Source organism: Heteronotia binoei, chromosome 7, assembly GCF_032191835.1.
Source record: "Heteronotia binoei isolate CCM8104 ecotype False Entrance Well chromosome 7, APGP_CSIRO_Hbin_v1, whole genome shotgun sequence".
In the NCBI taxonomy this organism is placed as follows: Eukaryota; Metazoa; Chordata; class Lepidosauria; order Squamata; family Gekkonidae; genus Heteronotia; species Heteronotia binoei.
In genome coordinates this window covers 120,695,205-120,718,392 of record NC_083229.1, presented here as the reverse complement: position 1 = coordinate 120,718,392, position 23,188 = coordinate 120,695,205, and the positions used below count along the sequence as shown (strand labels likewise).

At 48.3% G+C, this 23,188-nt stretch overlaps 1 protein-coding gene across 1 annotated transcript in view; it reads right to left on the bottom strand.

Moving 5' to 3' along the window:
• The window catches only part of DROSHA (drosha ribonuclease III), a 168,217-nt gene that overhangs the window by 99,169 nt on the left and 45,860 nt on the right, over positions 1 to 23,188 (bottom strand). Inside the window, exons 13-17 of the mRNA XM_060244291.1 lie at positions 22,169 to 22,338; positions 19,464 to 19,588; positions 14,610 to 14,709; positions 10,288 to 10,395; positions 4,089 to 4,196 (exon numbers count right to left, since the gene is read on the bottom strand). Coding sequence (XP_060100274.1) covers positions 4,089 to 4,196; positions 10,288 to 10,395; positions 14,610 to 14,709; positions 19,464 to 19,588; positions 22,169 to 22,338 — 611 coding nt within the window. The remainder of the gene's footprint in view (positions 1 to 4,088; positions 4,197 to 10,287; positions 10,396 to 14,609; positions 14,710 to 19,463; positions 19,589 to 22,168; positions 22,339 to 23,188) is intronic.

Genomic DNA, 23,188 nt, shown 5'->3' with positions numbered 1-23,188 from the left:
GGAGCTTTCAGAGTCAGTTTGGTGCAGGAGTTAAGAGCGCAGACTCTAATCTGGGAGAACCAGGTTTGATTTCCCACTCCTCCACATACAGCTGCTGGTGTAACCTCGGGTCAGCCACTGTTCTGTCAGCCCCACCTACCTGACCATTGATGCTCCCTCTAAGCTGTGGAGCCTTGGGAACAAAAAAAAACTCTACTTCATAAGCTACAGGCATTGAAGTTGTGAGTGAGCGATTTGGCTCCTGCATCAATGAGTTTGCTCCGGGGCCAGCCTTCCTGAGCTAAGACAAAAATGAGTGAGCCGGAGGCTAAAAAACTGTGAGCCAGCTCACACTAACTCAGTTTGGAAGGAACGCTGCTCTCAGGGTGTTTGTTGTGGCGAAGGGAAGGGAAAGGAGCTTGTAAGACGCACTGAGATCCTGAGTGAAGGGCAAGGTATAAATCCAATCTTCCTCTTCAGCGTGTGCAGACAAACCTGCTTTCTAGCTATATGGCTAAGTATGGTGTCGTGGTTAAGTGCGCGGACTCTCATCTGGGAGAACCGGGTTTGATTCCCCGCTCCTCCACTTGCAGCTGCTGGAATGGCCTTGGGTCAGCCACAGCTCTCGTAGGAGTTGTCCTTGAAAGGGCAGCTTCCGGGAGAGCCCTCTCAGCCCCACCCACCTCACAGGCTGTCTGTTGTGGAGGAAAAAGATAAAGGAGATTCTGACCGCTCTGAAACCCTGATTCAGAGAGAAGGGTGGAGTATAAATCTACGTTCTTCTTCTTAAGTGCGCAGACTCTTATGTGGGAGAACTGGGTTTGATTCCCCGCTCCTCCACTTGCAGCTTCTGGAATGACTTCATGTCAGTCATAACCCTCACAGAGTTTGTCCTTGAAAGGGCAGCTTCTAGGAGACCTCTCTCAGCCTCATCTACTGTTATCATCTGTTGTGGGGGAAGACGGTAAAGGAGATTGTAAGTTGCTCTGAAACTCAGCTTCAGAGAGAAAGACAGGGTATAAATCTACGGTCTCCTTCTACGGTCTTCAAATACCACTAGCTCACCAAATTAATTACCTAAAGTTAATTACCCCGAAATACCACTAGCTCACCAGTCATTAATTACCTAAGAGAAAGAGAACCAACTCATACAAAGTTTCCTTTGGTCACTGGAAGGAGATTCTTACTCACCCCAGAAGACCAGGCAAGCGGTAATTCACAAGCCTACCAAGCACGTGTGCTGAGGTCACGGATGGTCTTAGGGAAGGGGATATGGACCACTGGCAGAGCATTCGCTTGGCATGTAGAAGGTCCCAGGTTCAATCCCCAGCATCTCCACGAAAAAGAACGAACCTGGTAGTTGGTGATGTGAAAGACCTACAGCCAACCCTAGACTCTCTGGCACCCTATGCAAGCCTAAATTCTGCACTTCCCATGCTGATAATGTCACTGAGTCACATGGAAAGGAAAGCTCCCCTGTGCAAGCACCAGTCGTTTCTGACTCTGGGGTAATGCTGCTTTCACAATGTTTCCACGGCAGGCTTTTGACGGGGTGGTTTGCCATTATCTTCCCCAGTCATCTACGCTTTTCCCCCAGCAAGCTGGGGACTCATCTTGAGATTTACAGTGATACAGTGGTCCAGGCAAGTAGGCGTGAAAAACCTCAGCTTGAGACCCTAGAGAGCCGCTGCAAGTCTGAGTAGACAAGACTGACTTTGATGGACCGAGGGTCTGATTCAGTAGAAGGCAGCTTCATTTGTTCATATATATATTCATATATTCCAACACATTTGAATTTAGCAATATAAAAGTTCATAATAAAAACAAAAATACTTCCCCAAAGGTACCATTTGCTTCTGGAATCATTAAGCAAAAGAAGACTATGCTTAACAATATTTTCCTATCCACTTATTAATTCTGTAACAGTACTGAACGTACAATTTATTAACTTTTCCCCCATGTATTACGGGGCAACTGAAAACAGTAATTCAGTGATCCCTTTAAGCTGCGTTAGCGTGAGCTAGCTCACAGTTTTTTAGCCTCCGGCTCACACATTTTTTGTCTTAGCTTAGGAAAGATGGTCCCAGAGCAAACTAATTGATGCAGTCGCTCACAACTTTAATGCCAGTAGTGCATGCAATTTTTGCTCACATGACACGACAGCTTAGATGGAGCGCTGGGTGGGACCCAAAGCTACTGAGCTTTCCTCCAACAGAGAAAGAATTCCTTCAACAAAGAAAGCATTCACTTCTCAATCAAAAATGTCATTCTCCACTGGAGGAAATCTTTCTCTCTGGACAGAAGTCTTAGCAGAAGAGAGTCACAGGAGATTCAGCATAACATAAGGAAGTCACAGGATCCAACCGAATGTCCGATAATAAACCAATCTGTAATACTACAGTCTTCACTGTTGTACAACCTTAGTATTAAAAGAGGGGTTGGGTAAGTAACCCTTCAAATAGGAAAAAAAAAAACCAGATACCTGGGCAAACCAGTATGAGATTTAATAGATTATACGATTTATAAGATGAGAGCCAGTTTGGTGTGGTGGTTAAGTGCATGGACTCTTCTCTGGGAGAACTGGGTTTGATTCCTCACTCCTTCACTTGCACCTGCTGGAATGGCCTTGGGTCAGCCATAACTCTCACAGAGCTGTCCTTGAAAGGGCAGCTTCTGGGAGAGCTCTCTCAGCCCCACCCACCTCACAGAGTGTCTGTTGCGGGGGAGAAGATAAAGGAGATTGTAAGACGCTCTGAGTCTCTGATTCAGAGAAGAGGGCAGGGTGTAAATCTGCAATTCTTCTTCTTCAAATGTAAATAATTACAAAACACAAAAAGTCAAATCTACAGCAAAGATGCTCAACCGGCACTCCACATACCAAGTCTATACTCCCAGCTGTCCTGGCTGTCCCTAGCCAATCTGGATGCTTAAAAAGCATAGGAACATCTTCTTCCATAGTAAACGTTGTCAATTTTGGAGAGAGATTTTATCACTCTTAGATAGTCCATGTCAGTTTTGGAATTATGCATGCAATATGCAAACAATATGTTAATGGTTCCTATCTGTATGTAACGCTAGGCTGAACACACACATTTTGCAGCTGTGTCAGCAACACTTTACCCAGCGACTCTCAAGGAGGTTGGGGTGTGCAAAATAAGACTTCCAAAGCTGGTTGAAAATATGGAAAGTGCCTGGTTCTCTGTAAAGGAAGAGTGAGGCAAACACACAGGATCTGAAGTTCATTCTTTCAGTTTCCCAGGCCTCTCCTAAAAAGCCAGCACAAACGTATTAATACATCTACCTGTTTCTCTTTTGCACCATACCAGGGGTGGCCAAACTTGCTTGACATAAGAGCCACACAGAATAAACATCAGATGTTTGAGAGCTGCAAGGGAGGGAGGAAGGAGGGAGGGAAGGAGGAAGAAAAGAAGGAAGGAAGGGAGGGAAGGAAGGAAGAGAAGGAGGGAGGGAGGAAGGAAGGAAGGGAAGGAGGGAGGGAGGGAAAGAGGGAAGATGAGGAGAGGGGAGGGAGGGCGAGGTGGAAAGAAAGCAACTTTAACTTTAAATGCATTCCCCTGAGCTGCTGGCTGGCTTGGCTTGGAGGAGTGATTTAAAATGACAAATGCGTTCTCCAAGCCAGCTGACAGGTCGGTGGGCACTTCAAGAGCCGCACAATAAGTGCGAAAGCGCCACATGCGGCTCCTTAGCCACAGTTTGGCCACCCTTGATATAGTATGATCGGATCTCAGAAGCTAAGTAGGGTCAGTACTTGGAAGGGAGACCACCAAGGAAGACTCTGCAGAGGAAGGCAATGCCAACCACCTCTGCTCCTCACTTGCCTTGGGGGGGGGGGGGGGAATGGAGGAGAGAGGTAGACATGGAAAGAAACCAACTGTAACTTTAAATGCATTCTCCAAGCTGCTGGCTGACTCGGAGAAGCGATTTAAAAAGGCAACTGCCTTCTCCAAGCTGGCTGGCAGGCGGGGCGGTGGGGGCTTCAGGAGCCACGCAGGATGTGTGAAAGAGGCGCGGTCTGCCCACCCTTGAGCCGCACTTTCATAAACGGGGTTTTAACAGGAGATGGACAAAATTCAGAAGCGGTGGCTTACCTGCAATAAACACCGGTCTTTAAAAGTGTAGCCGATCAGCTTATCCAGATGCATCAGACACTGGTGGTAGCGAATGTGGTGGGTCAGGACTGGCAGCATCATGGCATGCTAGGGAAAGAATCGACGTCAGTCATTCAGCTGAAACAGGACGCTGCTTTGCCCACTGAGGCTGAGCTCCCCGTTCCAAAACCAGAGCAGCTGCAGGAGCCCTCTTGACAAAACTAACACAACAACAGCCCTGCTAATGTTTAACCCCAGAGATATTTTTTTAAGGCATGCCTGTCTAATTCTAAGGCACAAAGTATAAACTTTACCACGGGCAAAGTAACTCGCTCAAGGCTATTTTTGTGTGTGGCAAGGACGCCTCTGCATATCAGGCCGCCCGCCCCTGATGTAGCCAATCCTCCAAGAGCTTACAAGGCTCTTCGTACAGGGCCTGCTGTAAGCTCCAGGAGGACTGGCTACATCAGAGGTGCGTGGCCTAGTATGCAAAGGAGTCCCTGTCACAAAAAAAGCCCTGAACTTGCCTAACATTACCAGCTCAAAGAGGAAAGTCACGTGAACAGCCATCAAACCTGCTCAATAAAGGCAATATATATTTAGCTCTCGTAAAAAGTAGTCCCCTGTGCAAGCGCCAGCCGTTTCCGACTCTGGGGTGACGTTGCTTTCGCAACGTTTTCACGGCAGACTTTTTACAGGATGTTTTGCCATTGCCTTCCCCAGTCATCTACACTTTTCCCCCAGCCAGCTGGGGACGCCTTTGACCGACCTCAGAAGGATGAAAGGCTGAGTCAACCTCGAGCCAGCTATCTGAACCCGCTTCCGCCAGGATCAAACTCAGGGCGTGAGCAGAGCTTAGGACTGCAGCTTTACCACTCTGCACCACGGGGCTCTTATTTAGCTCTCGTACATGAATACAAGTAACAGCTAAAAACAAAGGGAGGCAAAATTTCAATTGCAGCTCTCCCGCAAGGGCAGAGTCTCTGGGGATGGGGAATGCCCTCACAGTGGCATGAGAATTTGGCAAGCGGTAAAGCATTTCCTCTAGCCAAGAAAGGGCGGGGGAGGACAACATCTCCAAGCTTCCAAGTTAAAAGTGCAATCCTAAGCAAGGGGGTTTTTAATAGAAAAAGCCCAGCAGGAGTTCATTTGCATATTAGGCCACACCCCCTGACATCAGCATTTGCATATTAGGCCACACACCCCTGACATCACCATTGTTTCACACAGGGCCTTTTTTGGTAGAAGAGGCCCAGCAGGAACTCATTTGCATATTAGGCCACACCCCCTGACACCAAGCCAGCCGGAACGGCATTCCTGTGCGCTCCTGCTCACAAAAGAGCCCTGATCCTAAGTACAAGTACCATCTTTTAATCCCACAAAAGTCAACGGGCTGAGAAGGGCTTGACTCTTTTCAGGATTGCACAGCGAGTCCTTTGCGTGCCGTTCTTTGGTGTTCCCCAGCTCTCTCAGCATTTTTAACCAGAAAATATCTGAGCCATTTTGGGAGGAGGGACTGGGAAGAAGAGGCACACATTTAAGCTCTTTCTGTGGCATAAAATAAAATTATTTTCCCCTTTTAAACACTGAATATACATGGATGACTCATTTACCCTCCGTTCGGCAGGGTTAATATTATTTTATTTCCCATTTCATCAGGCAAACGAAAAGGATATTAATAAAACATCGACCTTCACATTGCGCAATAGATGTGAATATAAGCAAAAAAAAAAAGAGGGAAAAAATCCCTGCGTATTAGCCGACTAAAACGTTGTGTGCATGAACGAGCGATTCGTTTACAGAAGGCGTGCTCGATAATGCCGTCTGAAGCTTCCTTGGTTTTAAATAGCTGGAATCTGCCTTAACCATGCAAAGCCCCTCCTAGGAAAGCACGAGGGGAAAGCTGCGGCTCACTGAGAGCCAGTTTAGCATAGTGGTTAAGTGTGAGGACTCTTATCTGGGAGAACCGGGTTTGATTCCCCACTCCTCCACTTGCAGCTGCAGGAATGGCCTTGGGTCAGCCATAGCCCTGGCAGAGGTTGTCTTGAAAGGGCAGCTGCTGTGAGAGTCCTCTCGCCCCATCCACCTCACAGGGTGTCTGTTGTGGGGGGAGAAGATAAAGGAGATTGTGAGCCGCTCTGAGACTCTTCGGAGTAGAGGGTGGGATATAAATCCAACATCATCTTCTAAGAGAGCCAGTTTGGTGTTGTGGTTAAGTGCACGGACTCTTTTCTGGGAGAACCGGGTTTGATTCCCCACTCCTCCGTTTGCAGCTTCTGGAATGGCCTTGGGTCAGCCATAGTTTTCGCAGGAGTTGTCCTTGAAACGGCAGCTTCTGGGAGAGCTCTCCCAGCCCCACCTACCTCACAGGGTGTCTGTTGTGGGGGGAGGAAGGTAAAGGCGATTGTGAGCCACTCTTGAGACTCTGAAATTCAGAATGGAGGGCGGGATATAAATCCAATATCAACATCTTTTTCTCTCAGCCTAACATACCCTGGAAGGAGGGGAGAGCCATTTATTCCACGTTGATCTTTTTGGGAAAAAGGCAGGACACAAATATGCTAGGTAAGCAAGGAGCTTAGTTTGCGTTTTATTTCTATTAGCATTAAATCTACTAAAGCAAGACTGTGGGTTCTCTCTGTACGCAAATGGGAAAGGCCTGCTACGACGGTAAAACATCTTTGTCATAGCTCTCGCAGAGTTGCCCTTGAAATGGTAGCTTCTGGGAGAGCTCTCTCAGCCCCATCCACCTCCCAGGGTGTTTGTTGGGGGTGAAGAAGATAAAGGGGATTGTAAGCTGCTCTGAGACTCTGATTCAGAGAGAAGGGCGGGGTATAAATCTGCGGTCGTCTTCTTCTTCAGTGGCAGAGCACCCACTCCATATGCAGAAGGTCCTGGGTTCAATTTCTGACATCTTTGCTTATAAGGATTAGGTGCCAAGGGACACAAAAGACCTCAACTTTAAAGAGCAGCTGCCCGTCATGGTTGACAAGACTGAGTTTGACAGACTCAGCAGGAAGCCGTTTTGTATGTTTCACAATTCATTTGTGACACAGTCTTGCAACACAGAGAGAGGGAAGGCCGGATGGGCCCGAAGGAGGGGAGCTTGGAGCTCCATTTCACCTTAAGTCCCTTCGCGCAGCCTGCACTGATGGCCGCTGCACATGCCCCGTCTAGCGAAAAGGCGCTCTTCTGCTGCTTTTCGAAATGCCCCACAGACAAAAAGAGAACTGTTGCATTTGATACCCCACTTTTCTCTACCTCAAGGAGTCTCAAAGTGGCTTACAATTGCCTTCCTTTCTTCGCCCCACAACATGCACCTTTGTGAGGCCGATGGGACCGAGAGAGTTCTGAGCAAACCGTAAATGGTCCAAGGTCACCCAGCAGGCTTCACATGGAGGAGGAGTTGAGGGAATCAGACCCCGTCCTCCAAATTAAGAGTCCTCCGCTCTCAACCACTAAACCGCATTGGCTCTCACTTTCTTGCCCCCGAACAGACAATTTGTGAGGTAGGTGGGGCTGAAAGAGTTCTGAGAGAACTGTGACTGGCCCGAGGTCACCCAAAGGGCTGCATGGGGGGGGGGGGGGGCGGAGTGAAGAAATCAAACCCGGTTCTCCAGATCAGAGTCCACCGCTCTTAACTAAGGCACTATATAAGGGGTGTCGAACTCATTTGTTATGAGGGCCAGATCTGCTATCAGTGAAACCTTGTTGGGCCGCGCCAGGCTGCGTCATGTGTGTACTTATTTAAGATTAGGTAGCAGAGGTATAAACTTTATAAAGGACACAGACAAACACAATTATTATTTTTAAAAAACCTTAAAATAATACATGCTTAAAAACTAACGCTCATTGGTCTTAAAGGTGCTTTCTTTTTCTTTTTCCCAGGGGATCCAGGGGACTGAGCAAAGGAAGCTCTGGCGCTTTTCCTCCCTTCCCAGAGGACCAGGAGCCTCAGCCAATAGAAGAAAGAGAGGCTTGGCTCAGTAGCTCTGCTGTGCAATTGAGAGAGCCTGGCAAAGCGAGCTCTCCCTCCCCCCTTCCTCTCCAAGGGAGGAGCCTCGGCCAATGGAGAAAATAGAGGTTTTGCTCTGCGGCTCCTGTGCTATTGAGCAAGCCTGGCAAAGCAAGCTGTGATGCAGAAGGAAGGAAGAGCGAGGGAGGAGGCAGGTGACAGCCAGTTGCTCAGTGGCCTGATAGGAGTTCTCCGGGGGCCTGATTCGGCCCCCGAACTGCATGTTTGACACCCCTGCACTATATTGTGCTTCTAGGAGTCAAACTATGCCTTGCTCGTTCTCTACAAACACTCAGCAATTGAAACCCATTAGACTGCTTTCAGCCTTTTCATCCGTTCCCCATTGATTCTGCTGGGCTTGGTAGAAAAAAAAATAGCTAACCAATAATTTTAAAATCGCTCTGCATTAAAGCTGCCAGCAGCCTTGACTTACACACATCCCAGTGTCACCACTCTTTAATCTGACGGAAGGCAGAGTTAAAAGCTCCGCCAGCCAGCTTCCCCCCCCCCTTTTATACAATACACTGTCTCCTCTTGACCTCACTGGGAATTACGTATCTCAAAACAATTGATGCAGCAAAAACACCCGGACTTGTCACTCTTCGGTCCTCCGCTGCGCTATAAAAATGGAAAACAAGACCGTCTAATGACACCAGCGGCAGAGGCTCTCGAGTCCGTGAACAATTCTCCTTCTAATTGCAAGAAAGGGCAGGGAAAATGAGGATTTCTTCTCACTTGTTGCTGCACAGCATTACACCAATGAAGCTGCCTTCTACTCAATCAGACCCTCGGTCCAGCAAGGTCAGTCTTGTCTACTCAAACTGGCAGCAGTGCCACTGAGTACCATCGAAGGGCAGGAGCCTGATCCACCTCCTGCCCCCTCCTCCCCACCCAATCCGGAGAGCAAGTCTGATGTAGTGGTTAAGTGCGTGGACTCTTATCTGGGAGAACCGGGTTTGATTCCCCACTCTTCCACTTGCAGCTGCTGGAACGGCCTGGGGTTAGCCATGGCTCTCGTAGGAGTTGTCCTTGAAAGGGCAGCTGCCGTGAGAGCTCTCTCAGCCCCACCTACCTTACAGGCAATGTTCCTTCTACGCTGCAGAGTCTTGTGAGCAAAAATTCTACTTCTTGAACTCCTGGCATTAAAGTTGTGAGCTACTGCATAAATCCGTGTGCTCTGGGGTCATCCTTCCTGAGCTAAGACAAAAATGTGCGAGCTGGAGGCTAAAAATCTGTGAGCTAGCTCACGCTAACTCAGCTTAGAGGGAACACTGTTTACAGTGTGTTGTGGGGAGGGGGAAGGTAAAGGAGATTGTGACTGCTCTGAGTACAGGATGAGTACAGGCGGGATATAAATCCAATATCCTCTTCCTCCTTCCTTTCAACTGGAGAAGCTGGGGATCGAACCAATCCATCTTCTCATAATGTAACCAAAGTACAACAGCTTCAGTTTAGTTGTTTTCGCTTCTAGGGAGAGATCAGGCTCGATTTGATCCAAAACTCTTCTCTAACATCACATTCCAAAGGAATCTACTTTCTTCCTGTCTCCTTTCGTCATTGTCCAAACAGGCCATATTAGCGGGGGCTAATTTAACAGTGCAGTCTTAAGAAAAGCGACCAAGTCATGGGCTTAGACGGGCGTTAACGCTGCTTAGGATTGCATTGTCCCTTATTTCAGAAGGAGTTAAGTGGAGCAAGGGCTTTCCAAGCACGCAACCGAAATTGTGAACAAGATCCGGTGAGCATCATAACTAACACATGGATGCACTAGAAAGCCAGGGCCGGTTACAGCCTCGTCATATTAAACCTGGTTTTGCCACCACTCCATTTGCCAGAAGCTCCTCAGTGCGTGGTCCACCACTTGCCTTTCCCTCAAGCAAATCAGGCTGAAATCTGTCAGGCGTCGCACTGCCAACCTCAAGCACAGCGTACCGGCTGGAAACATTTTCAGGGCTGCCTTCCTTCCCCACCCCATCCCACTTTCCTCCGAAAGTGAACACTCCCAGAGGAAAGGTAAGGACTACCTTTGGATACCACTTGGGAAGGAATTTCTAGTGGCTGTTATGGATCTGGAGACCTTAGTCTTACCCCATGATCTCCCCCTTCCCCCAAGACTGAAATGACTGTCAATGAAACCCCCCTCCCCCAATTTCCTAGGAATACAGACAAGCTGTTTTAAGTCACCTGACAGACATCAGAACGAATGCCGGTCTTCCAGAATCCTTGGCTGCTCAGCTCAACGGTGACTTCACGCCGCATGGTGTTTTTCTGCCTAATCTTCTGCAGGGCTTCCTTAAAAAAACACACACATGAATTTCAGAAATTTTGCTTTGGCAGCAGCTGCCACCACAGCACAAGAATCTTCGCTGTGTGCCTTAAGATAAGTTGTGGCAGTCATTTTGTGGCTGGCTTCACCTCATGTGGCAGCCATTGTGTGGCTGGCTTCACTTCACGTGGCAGCTATTTTGTGGCTGGCTTCACCTCATGTGGCAGCCATTTTGTGGCTGGCTTTACCTCATGTGGCAGCCGTTTTGGGGCTGGCTTCACCTCATGTGGCAGCCGTTGAGGGGTTGGCTTCACCTCATGTGGCAGCCATTTTGGGGCTGGCTTCACCTCATGTGGCAGCCATTTTGTGGCTGGCTTCACCTCATGTGGCAGCCATTTTGGGGCTGGCTTCACCTCATGTGGCAGCCATTTTGTGGCTGGCTTCACCTCATGTGGCAGCCGTTTTGGGGCTGGCTTCACCTCATGTGGCAGCCGTTTTGGGGCTGGCTTCACCTCATGTGGCAGCCATTTTGTGGCTGGCTTCACCTCATGTGGCAGCCATTTTGGGGCTGGCTTCACCTCATGTGGCAGCCATTTTGTGGCTGGCTTCACCTCATGTGGCAGCCATTTTGTGGCTGGCTTCACCTCATGTGGCAGCCGTTTTGGGGCTGGCTTCACCCCATGTGGCAGCCGTTTTGGGGTTGGCTTCACCTCATGTGGCAGCCATTTTGTGGCTGGCTTCACCTCATGTGGCAGCCGTTTTGGGGCTGGCTTCACCCCATGTGGCAGCCGTTTTGGGGCTGGCTTCACCTCATGTGGCAGCCGTTTTGCGATAGCCATTCTGTGACTGTGCCCACCACATGAAGCTAGCCACAAAGGTGGTTTCAAGAGCCACACAGTATGTTCAAAAGAGCCACAGTCTGGCCACTCCTGCTTGAGAGCCAATGCCAACCCACAACAAGCAATATGAACACATACAAAGCTGCCTTGCACTGAATCAAACCATCTGCTCATCAAGGTCAGTATTGTCTACTCAGATTGGCAGCTGCTCTCCAGGGTCTCAGGGAGAAGTCTTTCACATCACATACTGCCTTGCCCCTTTTAACTGAGCATGGCAAGGACTGAACCCAGAACCTTCCACATGCCAAGCAGAGGCTTTTCCACAGAGTCACAGTTCCTCACCCCAACTTCTGTATTGTCACCCTCAAATATGTGCATGGGATAAAGAAGGTAGAGAAAGATGTACTTTTCTCCCTTTCTCACTACTGGGCACTCAATGAAATTGCTGAGCAGTCGGGTTAGAACAAATAAAAGGAAGTGCTTCTTCACCCAAAGGGTGACTAACACAAGGAATTCACTGCCACAGGAGGTGTGGCAGCAATAAGCACAGTTTCAAAAGGGGATTGGAGAAACATGTGGAGCAGAGGTCCATCAGGGGCTATTAGCCACAGCATATTGTTGGAACTCTCTGTCTGGGGCAGTGATGCTCTGTATCTTTGGTGCTTGTGGCGAGGGCAACAGTGGGAGGGCTACTAGTGTCCTGGCCCCATTGATGGACCTCCTGATGGCACCTGGGTTTTTTGGCCACTGTGTGACACAGAGTGTTGGACTGAGTGGGCCATTGGCCTGATCCAACATGGCTTCTCCTATGTTCTTATGTGTGAGTTTTGTCTTTACAACAACCCTACAAGGCAGGTCAATATTTTTATCCCCCACATACCAGCAAGCGTCGGTGGGGGGAGAAAAGGCTGAGTCAGAGCGATTTAGCCTATAATCACCTAGAATGTTTATGGCAGAGGCAGGGGTTCAAGCCAGGGGGCAAATTACCTCAGAAACACGATCGGCCCAAGCAATGCGGGCTGGAAACGGGGATCCACGCGACGGCAAGTGATAAATGCCAAAGCCGTTCCCATTTGCTGTAATAAACTGTAATTGCCCACAAGCCCTATCTGCTATAATTTTAGCAATAAGTCATGCATTATTCCCTAGAGAGTTTGTTTTTAATAAAAACATGTCATCTGCCATTTATTGCCTTACTGAGGCAATGAAAGGCTTCAGTAAAATCGAAAGAGGTTTGTTTCAGTCAGGGGCGGGGAGGAATTGGCCACTTTAAACTTAGAGCAAAGAGGCTTTACTGTCGTAGCAGGCCTTTCCCATTTGTGTACAGAGAGAACCCACAGTCTTGCTTTAGTAGATTTAATGCTAATAGAAATAAAACGCAAACTAAGCTCCTTGCTCATCTAGCATATTTGTGTCCTGCCCTTTCTCCAAAAAGATCAGCGTGGAATAAACGGCTCTCCCTCCTTCCAGGCTAGGTTAGGCTGAGAGAAGATGATATTGGATTTATATCCCGCCCTCCATTCTGAATCTCAGAGTCTCAAGAGTGGCTCACAATCGCCTTTACCTTTCTCCCCTCCGCAACAGACACCCTGTGAGGTAGGTGGGGCTGGGAGAGCTCTCCCAGAAGCTGCCCTTTCAAGGACAACTCCTACGAGAGCTATGGCTGACCCAAGGCCATTCCAGAAGCTGCAAGTGGAGGAGTGGGGAATCAAACCCAGTTCTCCCAGATAAGAGTCCGTGCACTTAACTACTACACCAAACTGTTTGTGACCGGCCCTGGTCATCCAGTGAGAATTTGAACTCGAGTCTCCCCAATTTAACCGTTTACACCTGACTGATGCTAGAAGCCAATAAACACTGGCACTGCTTGAAGACTAAACCACAAGACCATGATCAAAACTCTAACACAGGCCTATCAAACGAATGTGATTGCTTTGAAGTAAATGGATTATGAACTACAGACCAATGTTCCAAAACCTGGGTTTTGGCCACTGGGTGAGACACAGAGTGTGGGACTGGATGGGCCACTGGCCTGATCCAAAATGGCTTCTCTTAGGTTCTGTTTCTCTGTGGAGTGTATTTTTAGCATGTACTTCTGCCAAAGAGCTCAGGGTGACACACACCATTTTCCCATCTGCATTTTATTATCACAGTGACCTCAAAAGAGCTTAGGGTGGAAAGGGCATGAATATCATGAGGCAGAGGCCCTCGGCATGGTGCCTCAGGAGCCATGATGCCCTCTGACACGATTTCTGAGGCCCGCTAAGGGTTTTTAGAAAGTGGGCGGGGCTTTTGCTCAACAAGGCCTCTCATGATCAGCTGTGCAGATTTTTTAAAAAAAAACACTTTGCTTTGGAAGCAGCCGCTACACAACACAAGGATCCTTGCTGTGATTCGGTGGCTGGCTCCGCCTCCTCTGGCCAGCGGCCGTTTTGTGACTGAGCCAGAATTCCAAAGGTGCCCAGAGGCTCGGAAGGGTTGGCCCAGAGAGAGCTCTTGACCCGCAGCTCCCAGTCCAATACACCAACTACTACTGCGTCTAACATTATCCTCTAGCATCATCAGGGCTTTTTTTGTAGCAGGAACTCCTTTGCATATTAGGCCACACACCCCGATGTAGCCAATCCTCCAAGAGCTTGCAGTAGGCCCTGTAAGAAGAGCCCTGTAGGCTCTTGGAGGATTGGCTACATCGGGGTGTATGGCCTAATATGCAAAGGAGTTCCTGCTACAAAAAAAGCCCAGAGCGTCATTATCCATTAACATTAGAGAGTCCACTAATATCCTGCACTACACAATATCTCCTGTGATTATCACAGCTCGGATGGCCCGCTGGAGAAGAATACAACGAAAATACTACATTCCTTATAACCAGGACTTTTTTTTAGCAGCAGGAACTCCTTTGCATATTAGACCACACGCCCCTGATGTAGCCAATCCTCCAAGAGTTTACTGTAGGCCCTGGATGAAGAGCCCTGTAACCTCTTGGAGGATTGGCTACGTTGCGGGGGTGTGGCCTTATATGTAAAAGAGCTCCTGCTACAAAAAGGCCCTGCTAATAACTTTGACTTGTAAGTTAGTCACAGATTTTGTTTTCATTTCTGTCAGTATTTTACAATGCCATAATGATTTCTAAGCAAGAAATAGCAAGCTGTGTAGCACTATAACAGCAGTTTAAGGGCTCTGTTATATTATAAACTGCTATTATATTATAGCGCTACACAGTTTGCTATTTCTTACTTGTTAATGTGAAACTGTGGTTCTTCATTGTTGTAAAATGATTTCTAAGGGCTTTAAGTAGCCCCCATCTGCATATGTGAAGCTGGACAAAATGAAACCATGTAAACACTGCTAAACAAAAAAAAAAGTTCAATCTATTCACAAATATGAATTCTCAAGTGTACCTCTCTTTGTACTAATTTCTGCTTATCGGCCTGTTTCACTTTTGGACTGTTAGCCAGCAGGTGGCGCAATTTTACATAGCTTTTCCACAGCTTTTGGTACCTGAGAAAGAAGAAGGGGATAATATATTAGTAACAAGGCATGAAGATGAATTCCGGGGTGGGGGTGTCGCCATGTCGGTCTGAAGCAGAACAAAGTTTGACTCCAGCGGCGCCTTGAAAACCGATGACGTTTTGTTCTGGGTATAAACGTTTGAATGCCTGCACGCTTCTTCAATTGTATCCCATGTATCTGAAGCAGCGTGCATGCACACGAAAGCTAGTACCCAGAATAAAAGTGTGTTGGTCTTAAAATTGCCACTGGACTCATACTTGGGTCTGGTAACGACACAGTTATGCTTTGCTTCCTGCCCCCGCCCCTCAAGCAAGACAAAACCCGCCGCGGCCCGGAGGGAAAGAGCGTACAACCAGCGTTCCCTCTCAGCTGAGTTAGCGTGAGCTAGCTCACAGATTTTTAGCCTCCAGCTCACACATTTTTGCCTTCGCTCAGGAAGGAGGACCCCGGAACCCACTCACTGATGCAGCGGCTCACAACTTTAATGCCAGGGGGGCTCCCCAAGTTGAATTTTTGCTCACAAGACTCTGCAGCTTAGAGGGAACGTTGCGTACAGCACACGAATCTGCCCAGGGCTGGCGCCAGCGTACACTGAACTGGAGCAGCTGCCGAGGTGGTGGGGGCCTCTGCCATGGTCCACTGCCCACACAGCTTCCCTGCTGTCCGCCTCCTTGTGGTGAGCTCCCCCCACTGTCAAAGAAAGCATCTCTCTCTCTCACGCACACACAACCTCCCAGCAGCAGGCACTGCCCAGCAGAGCTAGGGAAGCGTGGGAGAGCGCTGGGAGGACTGGGAGATGAGCAAGTGGGTGCGAGGAAGAAGAATCCAGGCAGGTGGCCAGGGAGGGGTGAAGGGGGTGGGGCACAATGGCTAAACGTGGATCGGCTAAACGGACGGGGCAGAGGCCCATCAGCGGCTATTAGCCACAATGTACAGATGAAGCAGTGATGCTTGGTGCTTTGGAGGGGGCAAGAGTGGGAGGGCTTCTAGTGTCCTGGCTCCACTGGTGGACCTCCTGATGGCACCTGGTTTTTTGGCCACTGTGTGACACAAGAGTGTTGGACTGGATGGGCCATCGGCCTGATCCAGCATGGCTTTTCTTATGTCCGGGGCAGTGATGCTCTGTATTCTTGGTGCATGGGGGGCAACAGTGGGAGGGCTTCTGGAGTTTTGGCCCCACTGGTGGACCTCCTGATGGCACCTGGGTTTTGGCCACTGTGTGACACAGAGTGTTGCACTAGATGGGCCACTGGCCTCATCCAACATGGCTTCTCTTACGTTCTTAGGGCAGAGGAGGTCCCTTGTACCTATAGTCAGACTGCTGGCCAATCACAGTCCTAGCTGATTGACAGTACAGCACAGCCCAAGACTTTTTGCATTGCCAGCTATATACAGGCTCATACATCTGGCCGTTTCAAACACCGTAGAATATGACAGTGCAGTTCTCGGGACCTCAGCCAACGGGCTCTGACTGGTTCCCAAAACCCAGACTCTTCTCTTGGTGAAAAGCTCTTTTGATGGAAAGAAAGAAAACAGCTTTTGCCACTTCTTGCATGTTTGACTCTAGAGGCGCTCTCACACGTGCCAAATGACAGTTTCAATCTGCTTCAGCAACTGTTTGCCAGTGGATTTTGCCATTTCACACAGCAAAATCCAATCGCAAAGCGCATTGGAAGTTCATTGTTTAGTATGCATGAAAGCACCCTTGGTTAAGGAGGGTGTCTGGGAAGGCATTAGTTGGATGAGGAAGATCATGAATGGAAGGGAAGGCACCTCTGCCCCCCTCTACACACACGCAACTTCTGCTCCTGTCTTTTGACACATTTACCACAACAATAAGGGACCTCAACACAGGGGCCTGGGCCATGGGTGGTATGTGTGAGTGGGACTCAACAGAGATCATAAACTTTCTGCTGAAATCTGTGCACAAATCCAGCTCTGGAAAACATTACAGCAGGGGTGGCCAAAGTTGCTTAACATCAGAGCCACACAGAATAAATGTCAGATGTTTGAGAGCTCCACTCCCAAGAGTCTCAGAGAGGCTCACAATCTCCTTTCCCTTCCTCCCCCACAAGAGACACCCTGTGAGGTGGGTGGGGCTGGAGAGGGCTCTCACAGCAGCTGCCCTTTCAAGGACAGAGTCTCAGAGCGGCTCACAATCTCCTTTATCTCCCTCCCCCACAACAGACACCCTGTGAGGTGGGCGGGGCTGAGAGGGCTCTTATAGCAGCTGCCCTTTCAAGGACAACCTCTGCCAGAGCTATGGCTGACCCAAGGCCATGCTAGCAGGTGCAAGTGGAGTGGGGAATCAAACCCGGTTCTCCCAGATAAGAGTCCACACACTTAACGACTACACCAAACTGGCTAAGGAAGGAAGGAAGGAGAGGAAGGAAGGAGAGGAAGGAAGGAAGGAAGGAAGGAAGGAAGGAAGGAAGGAAGGAAGGAAGGAAGGAAGGAAGGAAGGAAGGAAGGAAGGAAGGAAGGAAGGAAGGAAGGAAGGAAGGAAGGAAGGAGAGGAAGGGAGAGGGGGAGGGAAAGCAACTTTAAATGTATTCTTCAAGCCACTGGCTGACTTGGCTTGGAGAAGTGATTTAAAGAGAGAAATGCCTTCTCCAATCATCTGATGGGCTTGGGGGGGTGGTGTTTCGAGAGGCACATGATACATGCGAAAGAGCTGCAGTTTGGCAACCTGTGCATTATAGCAATGGTAGTCCCACGTAACACTGAAGAAGAATGTGCTGTGAAGCTGCAACTTACTCCTGCCAACCTCAGAACAAGGGAATGTGCAAAGCAAGCCAGGAGTCGTGGTTGTCTTGCCGTCACCTTCCTTTGCATGGCAGTCCCGGTCTCCTTTGGGGGCATCCCACCCAAGTCCTGACCACAGCTGACTCAGCTTAGCTCCCAAGCCCTGATGAGATCAGGCCAAGCTGGGCCATTTGGACAGATCCGGAACACTGAAGGCCCCTAAATTCCCAGAAATGAACTGGAGCCAATCAGAAGAGGTTAGAATCAGAATGGCTCAAGGAGTCCTGGAAGATCGCAGCGATGGCATTTTTCAAAAAGCAAAACAGATAGCCTATGAGAAAGGTTTATAAAATTATGCATGGGGTGGAGAGAGCTGACATAGATGGGACTTTTTTTTTGTAGCAGGAACTCCTTTGCATTTTAGGCCACACACCCCTGATGTAGCCAATCCTCCTGGAGCTTACAGGGCTCTTCTTACAGGGCCTACTGTAAGCTCTTGGAGGACTGGCTACACCAGAGGTGTGTGCCCTAATATGCAAAGGAGTTCCTGCTCGAAAAAAAAGCCCTGCGTACAGAACTTTTTCTCCCTCTCCCAAAATACTAGAATTCTGACGAAGCCAATGGGCAGTAGGTTCAGGGCGGACAAAAGGAAATGCTTCTTTATGGCAGAGAGTGATCAAAATGTGGAATCTGCTGACAGGAACAAACAGCTTTCACAGGGGATTAGACAGATGCATGGAGGATCAGTCCATCAATGACTACTAGCCATGGTGGCTGAGGGGAACCTCCACATTCAGAGGCACTAAACCTCTGAATCCCAGAGCCAGGAGGCAACATCAGGGGAAGGCCTCGGCCTCTATGTCCTGTTGTTGGCTGTCCAGAGGAACTGGGTGGCCCCTGTGTGAGACAGAATGCTGGACCAGATGGGCTACTGGTCTGATCCAGCAGGGTTCTTCTTACGTTCTTATGAAGGCCTCGGCCTCTATGTCTTGTTACTGGCCATTCAGAGAAACTGGTTGGCCACTGTGTGAGACAGGAGGCTGGACTAGATGAACCATCGGTCTGATCCAGCAGGGCTCTTCTTCTGTTCTCATGAAACACTAAGACTGAAAAACCGAGCTTTTTTGCCAACTGGAGGGAACATGCTTGAATCCCCCCCCCCTTAAAAAAAAAGTGTTACCATGAAATGCAAAACAACCACTGGACGTTGGGGGCAGGATCACACCTGCCATGCAAATTCAAAACACCAACCACAAACAATGTCAGACAAGTCTACAAGGCTCAAAAGAGGCTCAAGAGCAGGGGTGTCAAACATCTGGCTTGGAGGCCGAATCAGGCCCCCCGAGGGCTCCTATCAGGCCCCCGAGCAACTGGCTGTCGTCTGCTTCCTTCTCCCTCTCTCTTGCTTCCTTCTGGGTAACAGCTTGCTTTGCCAGGCTTGTTCAATCGCACAACAGCCACAGAGCAAAACCTCGATTTTCTCAATTGGCTGAGGCTCCTCCCTTGGGGAGGAAGGAAGAGCTTGCTTTGTCAGGCTCTCTCAATCACACATCAGAGCTACTGTGCCAAGCCTCTCTTCCATTTATTGGCTGAGGCGCCTCCCCCTCCTGGTCCCCTGGGGAAGGAAAGAGCCAGAGCTTCCTTTGCCCAGTTCCCTGAATCCCATGGGAGAAATACAAAGAAAGCAACTTTAAGACCAATGAGTGCTAATGTTTTAAGGGTTGTTTTTTTTAAAAAAAAAATCTTTAATTGTGCTTGCCTGTGTCCTTTATAAAGTTTATATCTCTACTATCTAATCTTAAATAGGTACACATATGGCCCGGCCCAACAAGGTGTCATTTATGCCTTATCCGGCCCTCATAACAAATGAGTTCGACACCCCTGCTCAAGAGCATAGGAGGGAAGTGCGTTTCCATCATTCTAGCAGAAGCAGAAGCGCTGACATCTGCCCACCAAAAGCAAGCGTGGCCAGGCTAGACTCGACGATAACAGCTTACTGGGGGTCTCCCGCGTAACTGAGCTGGGCAGGCCGTATCCCGAAGTGGACTATAATGGGGAAGGTGATCACGTCAGGGTTGAACTGCTCGCGGTCCAGCTGATCGATCCGGACCGAGCTGGGCTTCTAGAGGAAAGGGAGGAAAGATCGGGCGGTTAAATCGAATGAGCAGCAAGCTCGATGAAATTGCTGAGCAGACAGGTTAAAACGGATAAAAGGAAGTACTTCTTCACCCAAAGGGTGATTAACATGTGGAATTCACTGCCACAGGAGGTGGTGGCGGCCACAAGCATAGCCACCTTCAAGAGGGGTTTAGATAAAAATATGGAGCAGAGGTCCATCAGTGGCTATTAGCCACAGTGTGTGTGTATATATAAATTTTGCCACTGTGTGACACAGAGTGTTGGACTGGATGGGCCGTTGGCCTGATCCAACATGGCTTCTCTTATGTTCTTAAGCTCGACAGGCACTGGGGATGACGGATGAAGCCCTTCGCGGCGCCTCGCGATTGCAAGACGGCCTCTCCCCCTGTGCTCTGCCGCGACCGTTTTGCTCAAGTCAGCAGCGGCTACTGCAGGTGCCAACGGGCAAAAGCAACCATTTCCCGGACACCTGTTTTCTCTCTTATGGCTCCCACTTTGTGGAATGGTTTGCCCAAGAAGGTCAGGAAAACTCCCCCCCCCCCTTGGCCTTCTGCAAACTATACAGAACTATTCCAGAGGGCTTTTCTGTGCAGGCAATAAGGCAGAGTGGTAAAGATACAGTACTGCAGTCCGAGTTCTCTGCTCACGACATGTTCGATCCTGGCGGAAGTTGGGTTCAGGTAGCCAACTCACGGTTTTTTCTACCTTCTTTTTCTTTTACTGCGCTAGTCGTGGATCGCACCTAACTGTAATTACCCGATAGTAATTTTTGGAATAACCTCTAATAGTTTGCATAGAGAATATTTAGGCAGTTAAGAATTCATAGCAGCGCATAATTAATAGTTTAATGATAATATGGGTTCAATTAGATTGACTGTATTTTGATACAGCAATTATTGCCTTAATTTTAATTCTGTGTTCATCTTGACCTCTCTCCTTGGATAGAAAATGGTCTACATATCTAGATACGTCTTTATAACTCAAAATCCTTACTCGACATTTTATTGTATGTATCTAAGTATGTATGCTTGTTTATAACCTGATTGCATAAGATTAATTAATTGTATATGAATATTAATATTAACTTGTAGATTTTCAAAAAATCAATCAAATATATAAAGGAAACGTTGACTCCGCCTTCCATCCTTCCGAGGTCGGTCAAAGGAGTCCCCAGCTTGCTGGGGGGAACGCGTAGATGACTGGGGAAGGCAATGGCAAAACCACCCTGTAAAAAAGCCTACCATGAAAACGTGATGCGACGTCACTCCAGAGTCGGAAACGGCCGGTGCTTGCACAGGGGACTACCTTGACCTTTTTAATAAGGCTGCCTGGCACAAAACCACTTTACAAACTCGCTCGGATCAACGATTAGGGACACTGATCTACACTCTACTGCGTTTAGCTGATCGTAAGTAGGATCCTATTTGTGTAATTTCTGGACCCCTTCGTGTGCCATGTGGGCACTTCTCCTGTGCGTCAGTTCTGTCTGGTAGTTCCAGATTTCTAAAATCCTAATGCGCTGCTTACTGAATGCCCCACTGCTTTGTGATTATACGAACTCCTTCTGTGTGATCCATCTTGAGTCCCTGTGAGAAAGGAAGACTGTAAGTCAGGGATGGCCAGACTGTGGCTCGGGAGCCACACGTGGTTCTTTCGCACATATTGTGTGGCTCTTGAAGCCCCCACTGCCCTGCCAGCTGGCTTGGAAAAGGTATTTCTCTCTTTAAATAACTTCTCCAAACCAGCTAGCAGGTTGGAAAATGCATTTAAAGTTGCTTTAATAATAATAATAAATTTATTCTTATATCCTGCCATCCCCCGCCAAAGCGGGCTCAGGGCAGCTCACATGACATGGTTTACACCATGATTACACTAAAATCCAATCATTACAATAAAAGACAATTAAAATAGTTAAATACATTCAATTAAATTAAATAAACAATTAAGATTATTAACAGCTACAAATTAAGGTGCCACAGTTCAGTATATGTATAGGATGGCTAGGTGTCATTTCTGGGTTCCATCTTAAACGCCATCTTTTCACATCTTCCTTCCTTCCTTCCTTCCTTCCTTCCTTCCTTCCTTCCTTCCTTCCTTCCTTCCTTCCTTCCTTCCTTCCCTTTCTCCTTCCTTCCTTCCCTTTCTCCTTCCTTCCTTCCTTCCTTCCTTCCTTCCTTCCTTCCTTCCTTCCTCCCTCCTTCCCTTCCTTCCCTCCCTTCCTTCCTCCCTCTGTAATGTGGCTCTCAAACATCTGATGTCTATGTCTTGTGGCTCTCAAACAGGAGTGGCCAAACTTGCTTAACATAAGAGCCACAACGAATAAACATCAGATGTCTGAAAGCTGCAAGACAGGAGGGAGGGAGGAGAGGTGAAAAGAAAGCAACTAACTTTAAGTGCATTCTCCAAGTCACCGGCTGGCTTGGCAAAGTGCTTTAAAGAGACAAATGCCTTCTCCAAAATGGCCCACGGGGGGCTTGGAGAGCTACACAATATGTGTGAAAGAGCCACAGTCTGGCCACCCCTGCCATATCATACAACCTTTAGGGGCCAGTGGTTGCCGTACCATGCCAGGGCTGGTCACGATCATCCCTTTGCATTCTTCGGCATACTTCTGCCACTCCAGCTCCTCCCACTGCAGCATATTGGCGATTTCTTCTTCGGGGACCAGCGGCTTGTTGCATCGCAGCAAGTACAGCAGAATCTGATGCATGGACAGCACCTCCTTCCCGCCATCTGAAAAGCAAAAGTGTCACTTATAAAACACTTCCCAAGGAAGGGAAATGGTGCACAAAAGGTTAAAAGAGGTCCGTTTGGCTTCTACAAGGGCCAGGGCCTTCTCAGCTCTGGCCCCCACCTGGTGGAATGAGCTCCCCATAGAGATCACAGCCCGGTGGGACTTATAACAGTTCTGCAGGGCCCATATGACGGAGTTCTTCCCCTAGGCTTTCAGCTAAGCCCAAGGACACTTAATAGACTGGCCCTTTCTGCTACGACTAGCTCAGACTTGCTCTATAATTGCTCATGTATTTCACGGCTTTTTTTTGTAGCAAGAACTCCTTTGCATATTAGGCCACACACCCCTGATGTAGCCAATCCTCCTGGAGCTTACAGTAGGCCCCTGTACTAACAAACCCTGTAAGCTCTTGGAAGACTGGCTACATCAGGAGGGTGTGGCCTAATATGCAAAGGAGGTCCTGCTACAAAATAAACGCCCTGTTTATACACATTGAACTGATTTAGAGACAGAATTTTAATGAGCAGATGTAGGGAGCTATCGCCACCTTGTTGTTCTATGCTGTTGATGTATACCACTTTTAGATGGAGAAATTTTGTATCTTGTGGCATGTTTTAGCGTTCTGCTGTTTTGGACTTATTGTATTGTTTTAAATTGAACTTGTTGGTTTCTATTGTCTAATCTATGCTGTGATCCGCCCTGAGCCCATTATGGGAAAGTGCGGGATATAACTTCACTAAAATAAAATATGAAGAAATAAATAAATAAATTTCTGGTTCTTGCATTCCTGTGTTCACAAACCCTGTTGTTCTTTCAAAACAACAAAAGGGGTTTTCATACTTACTTTGA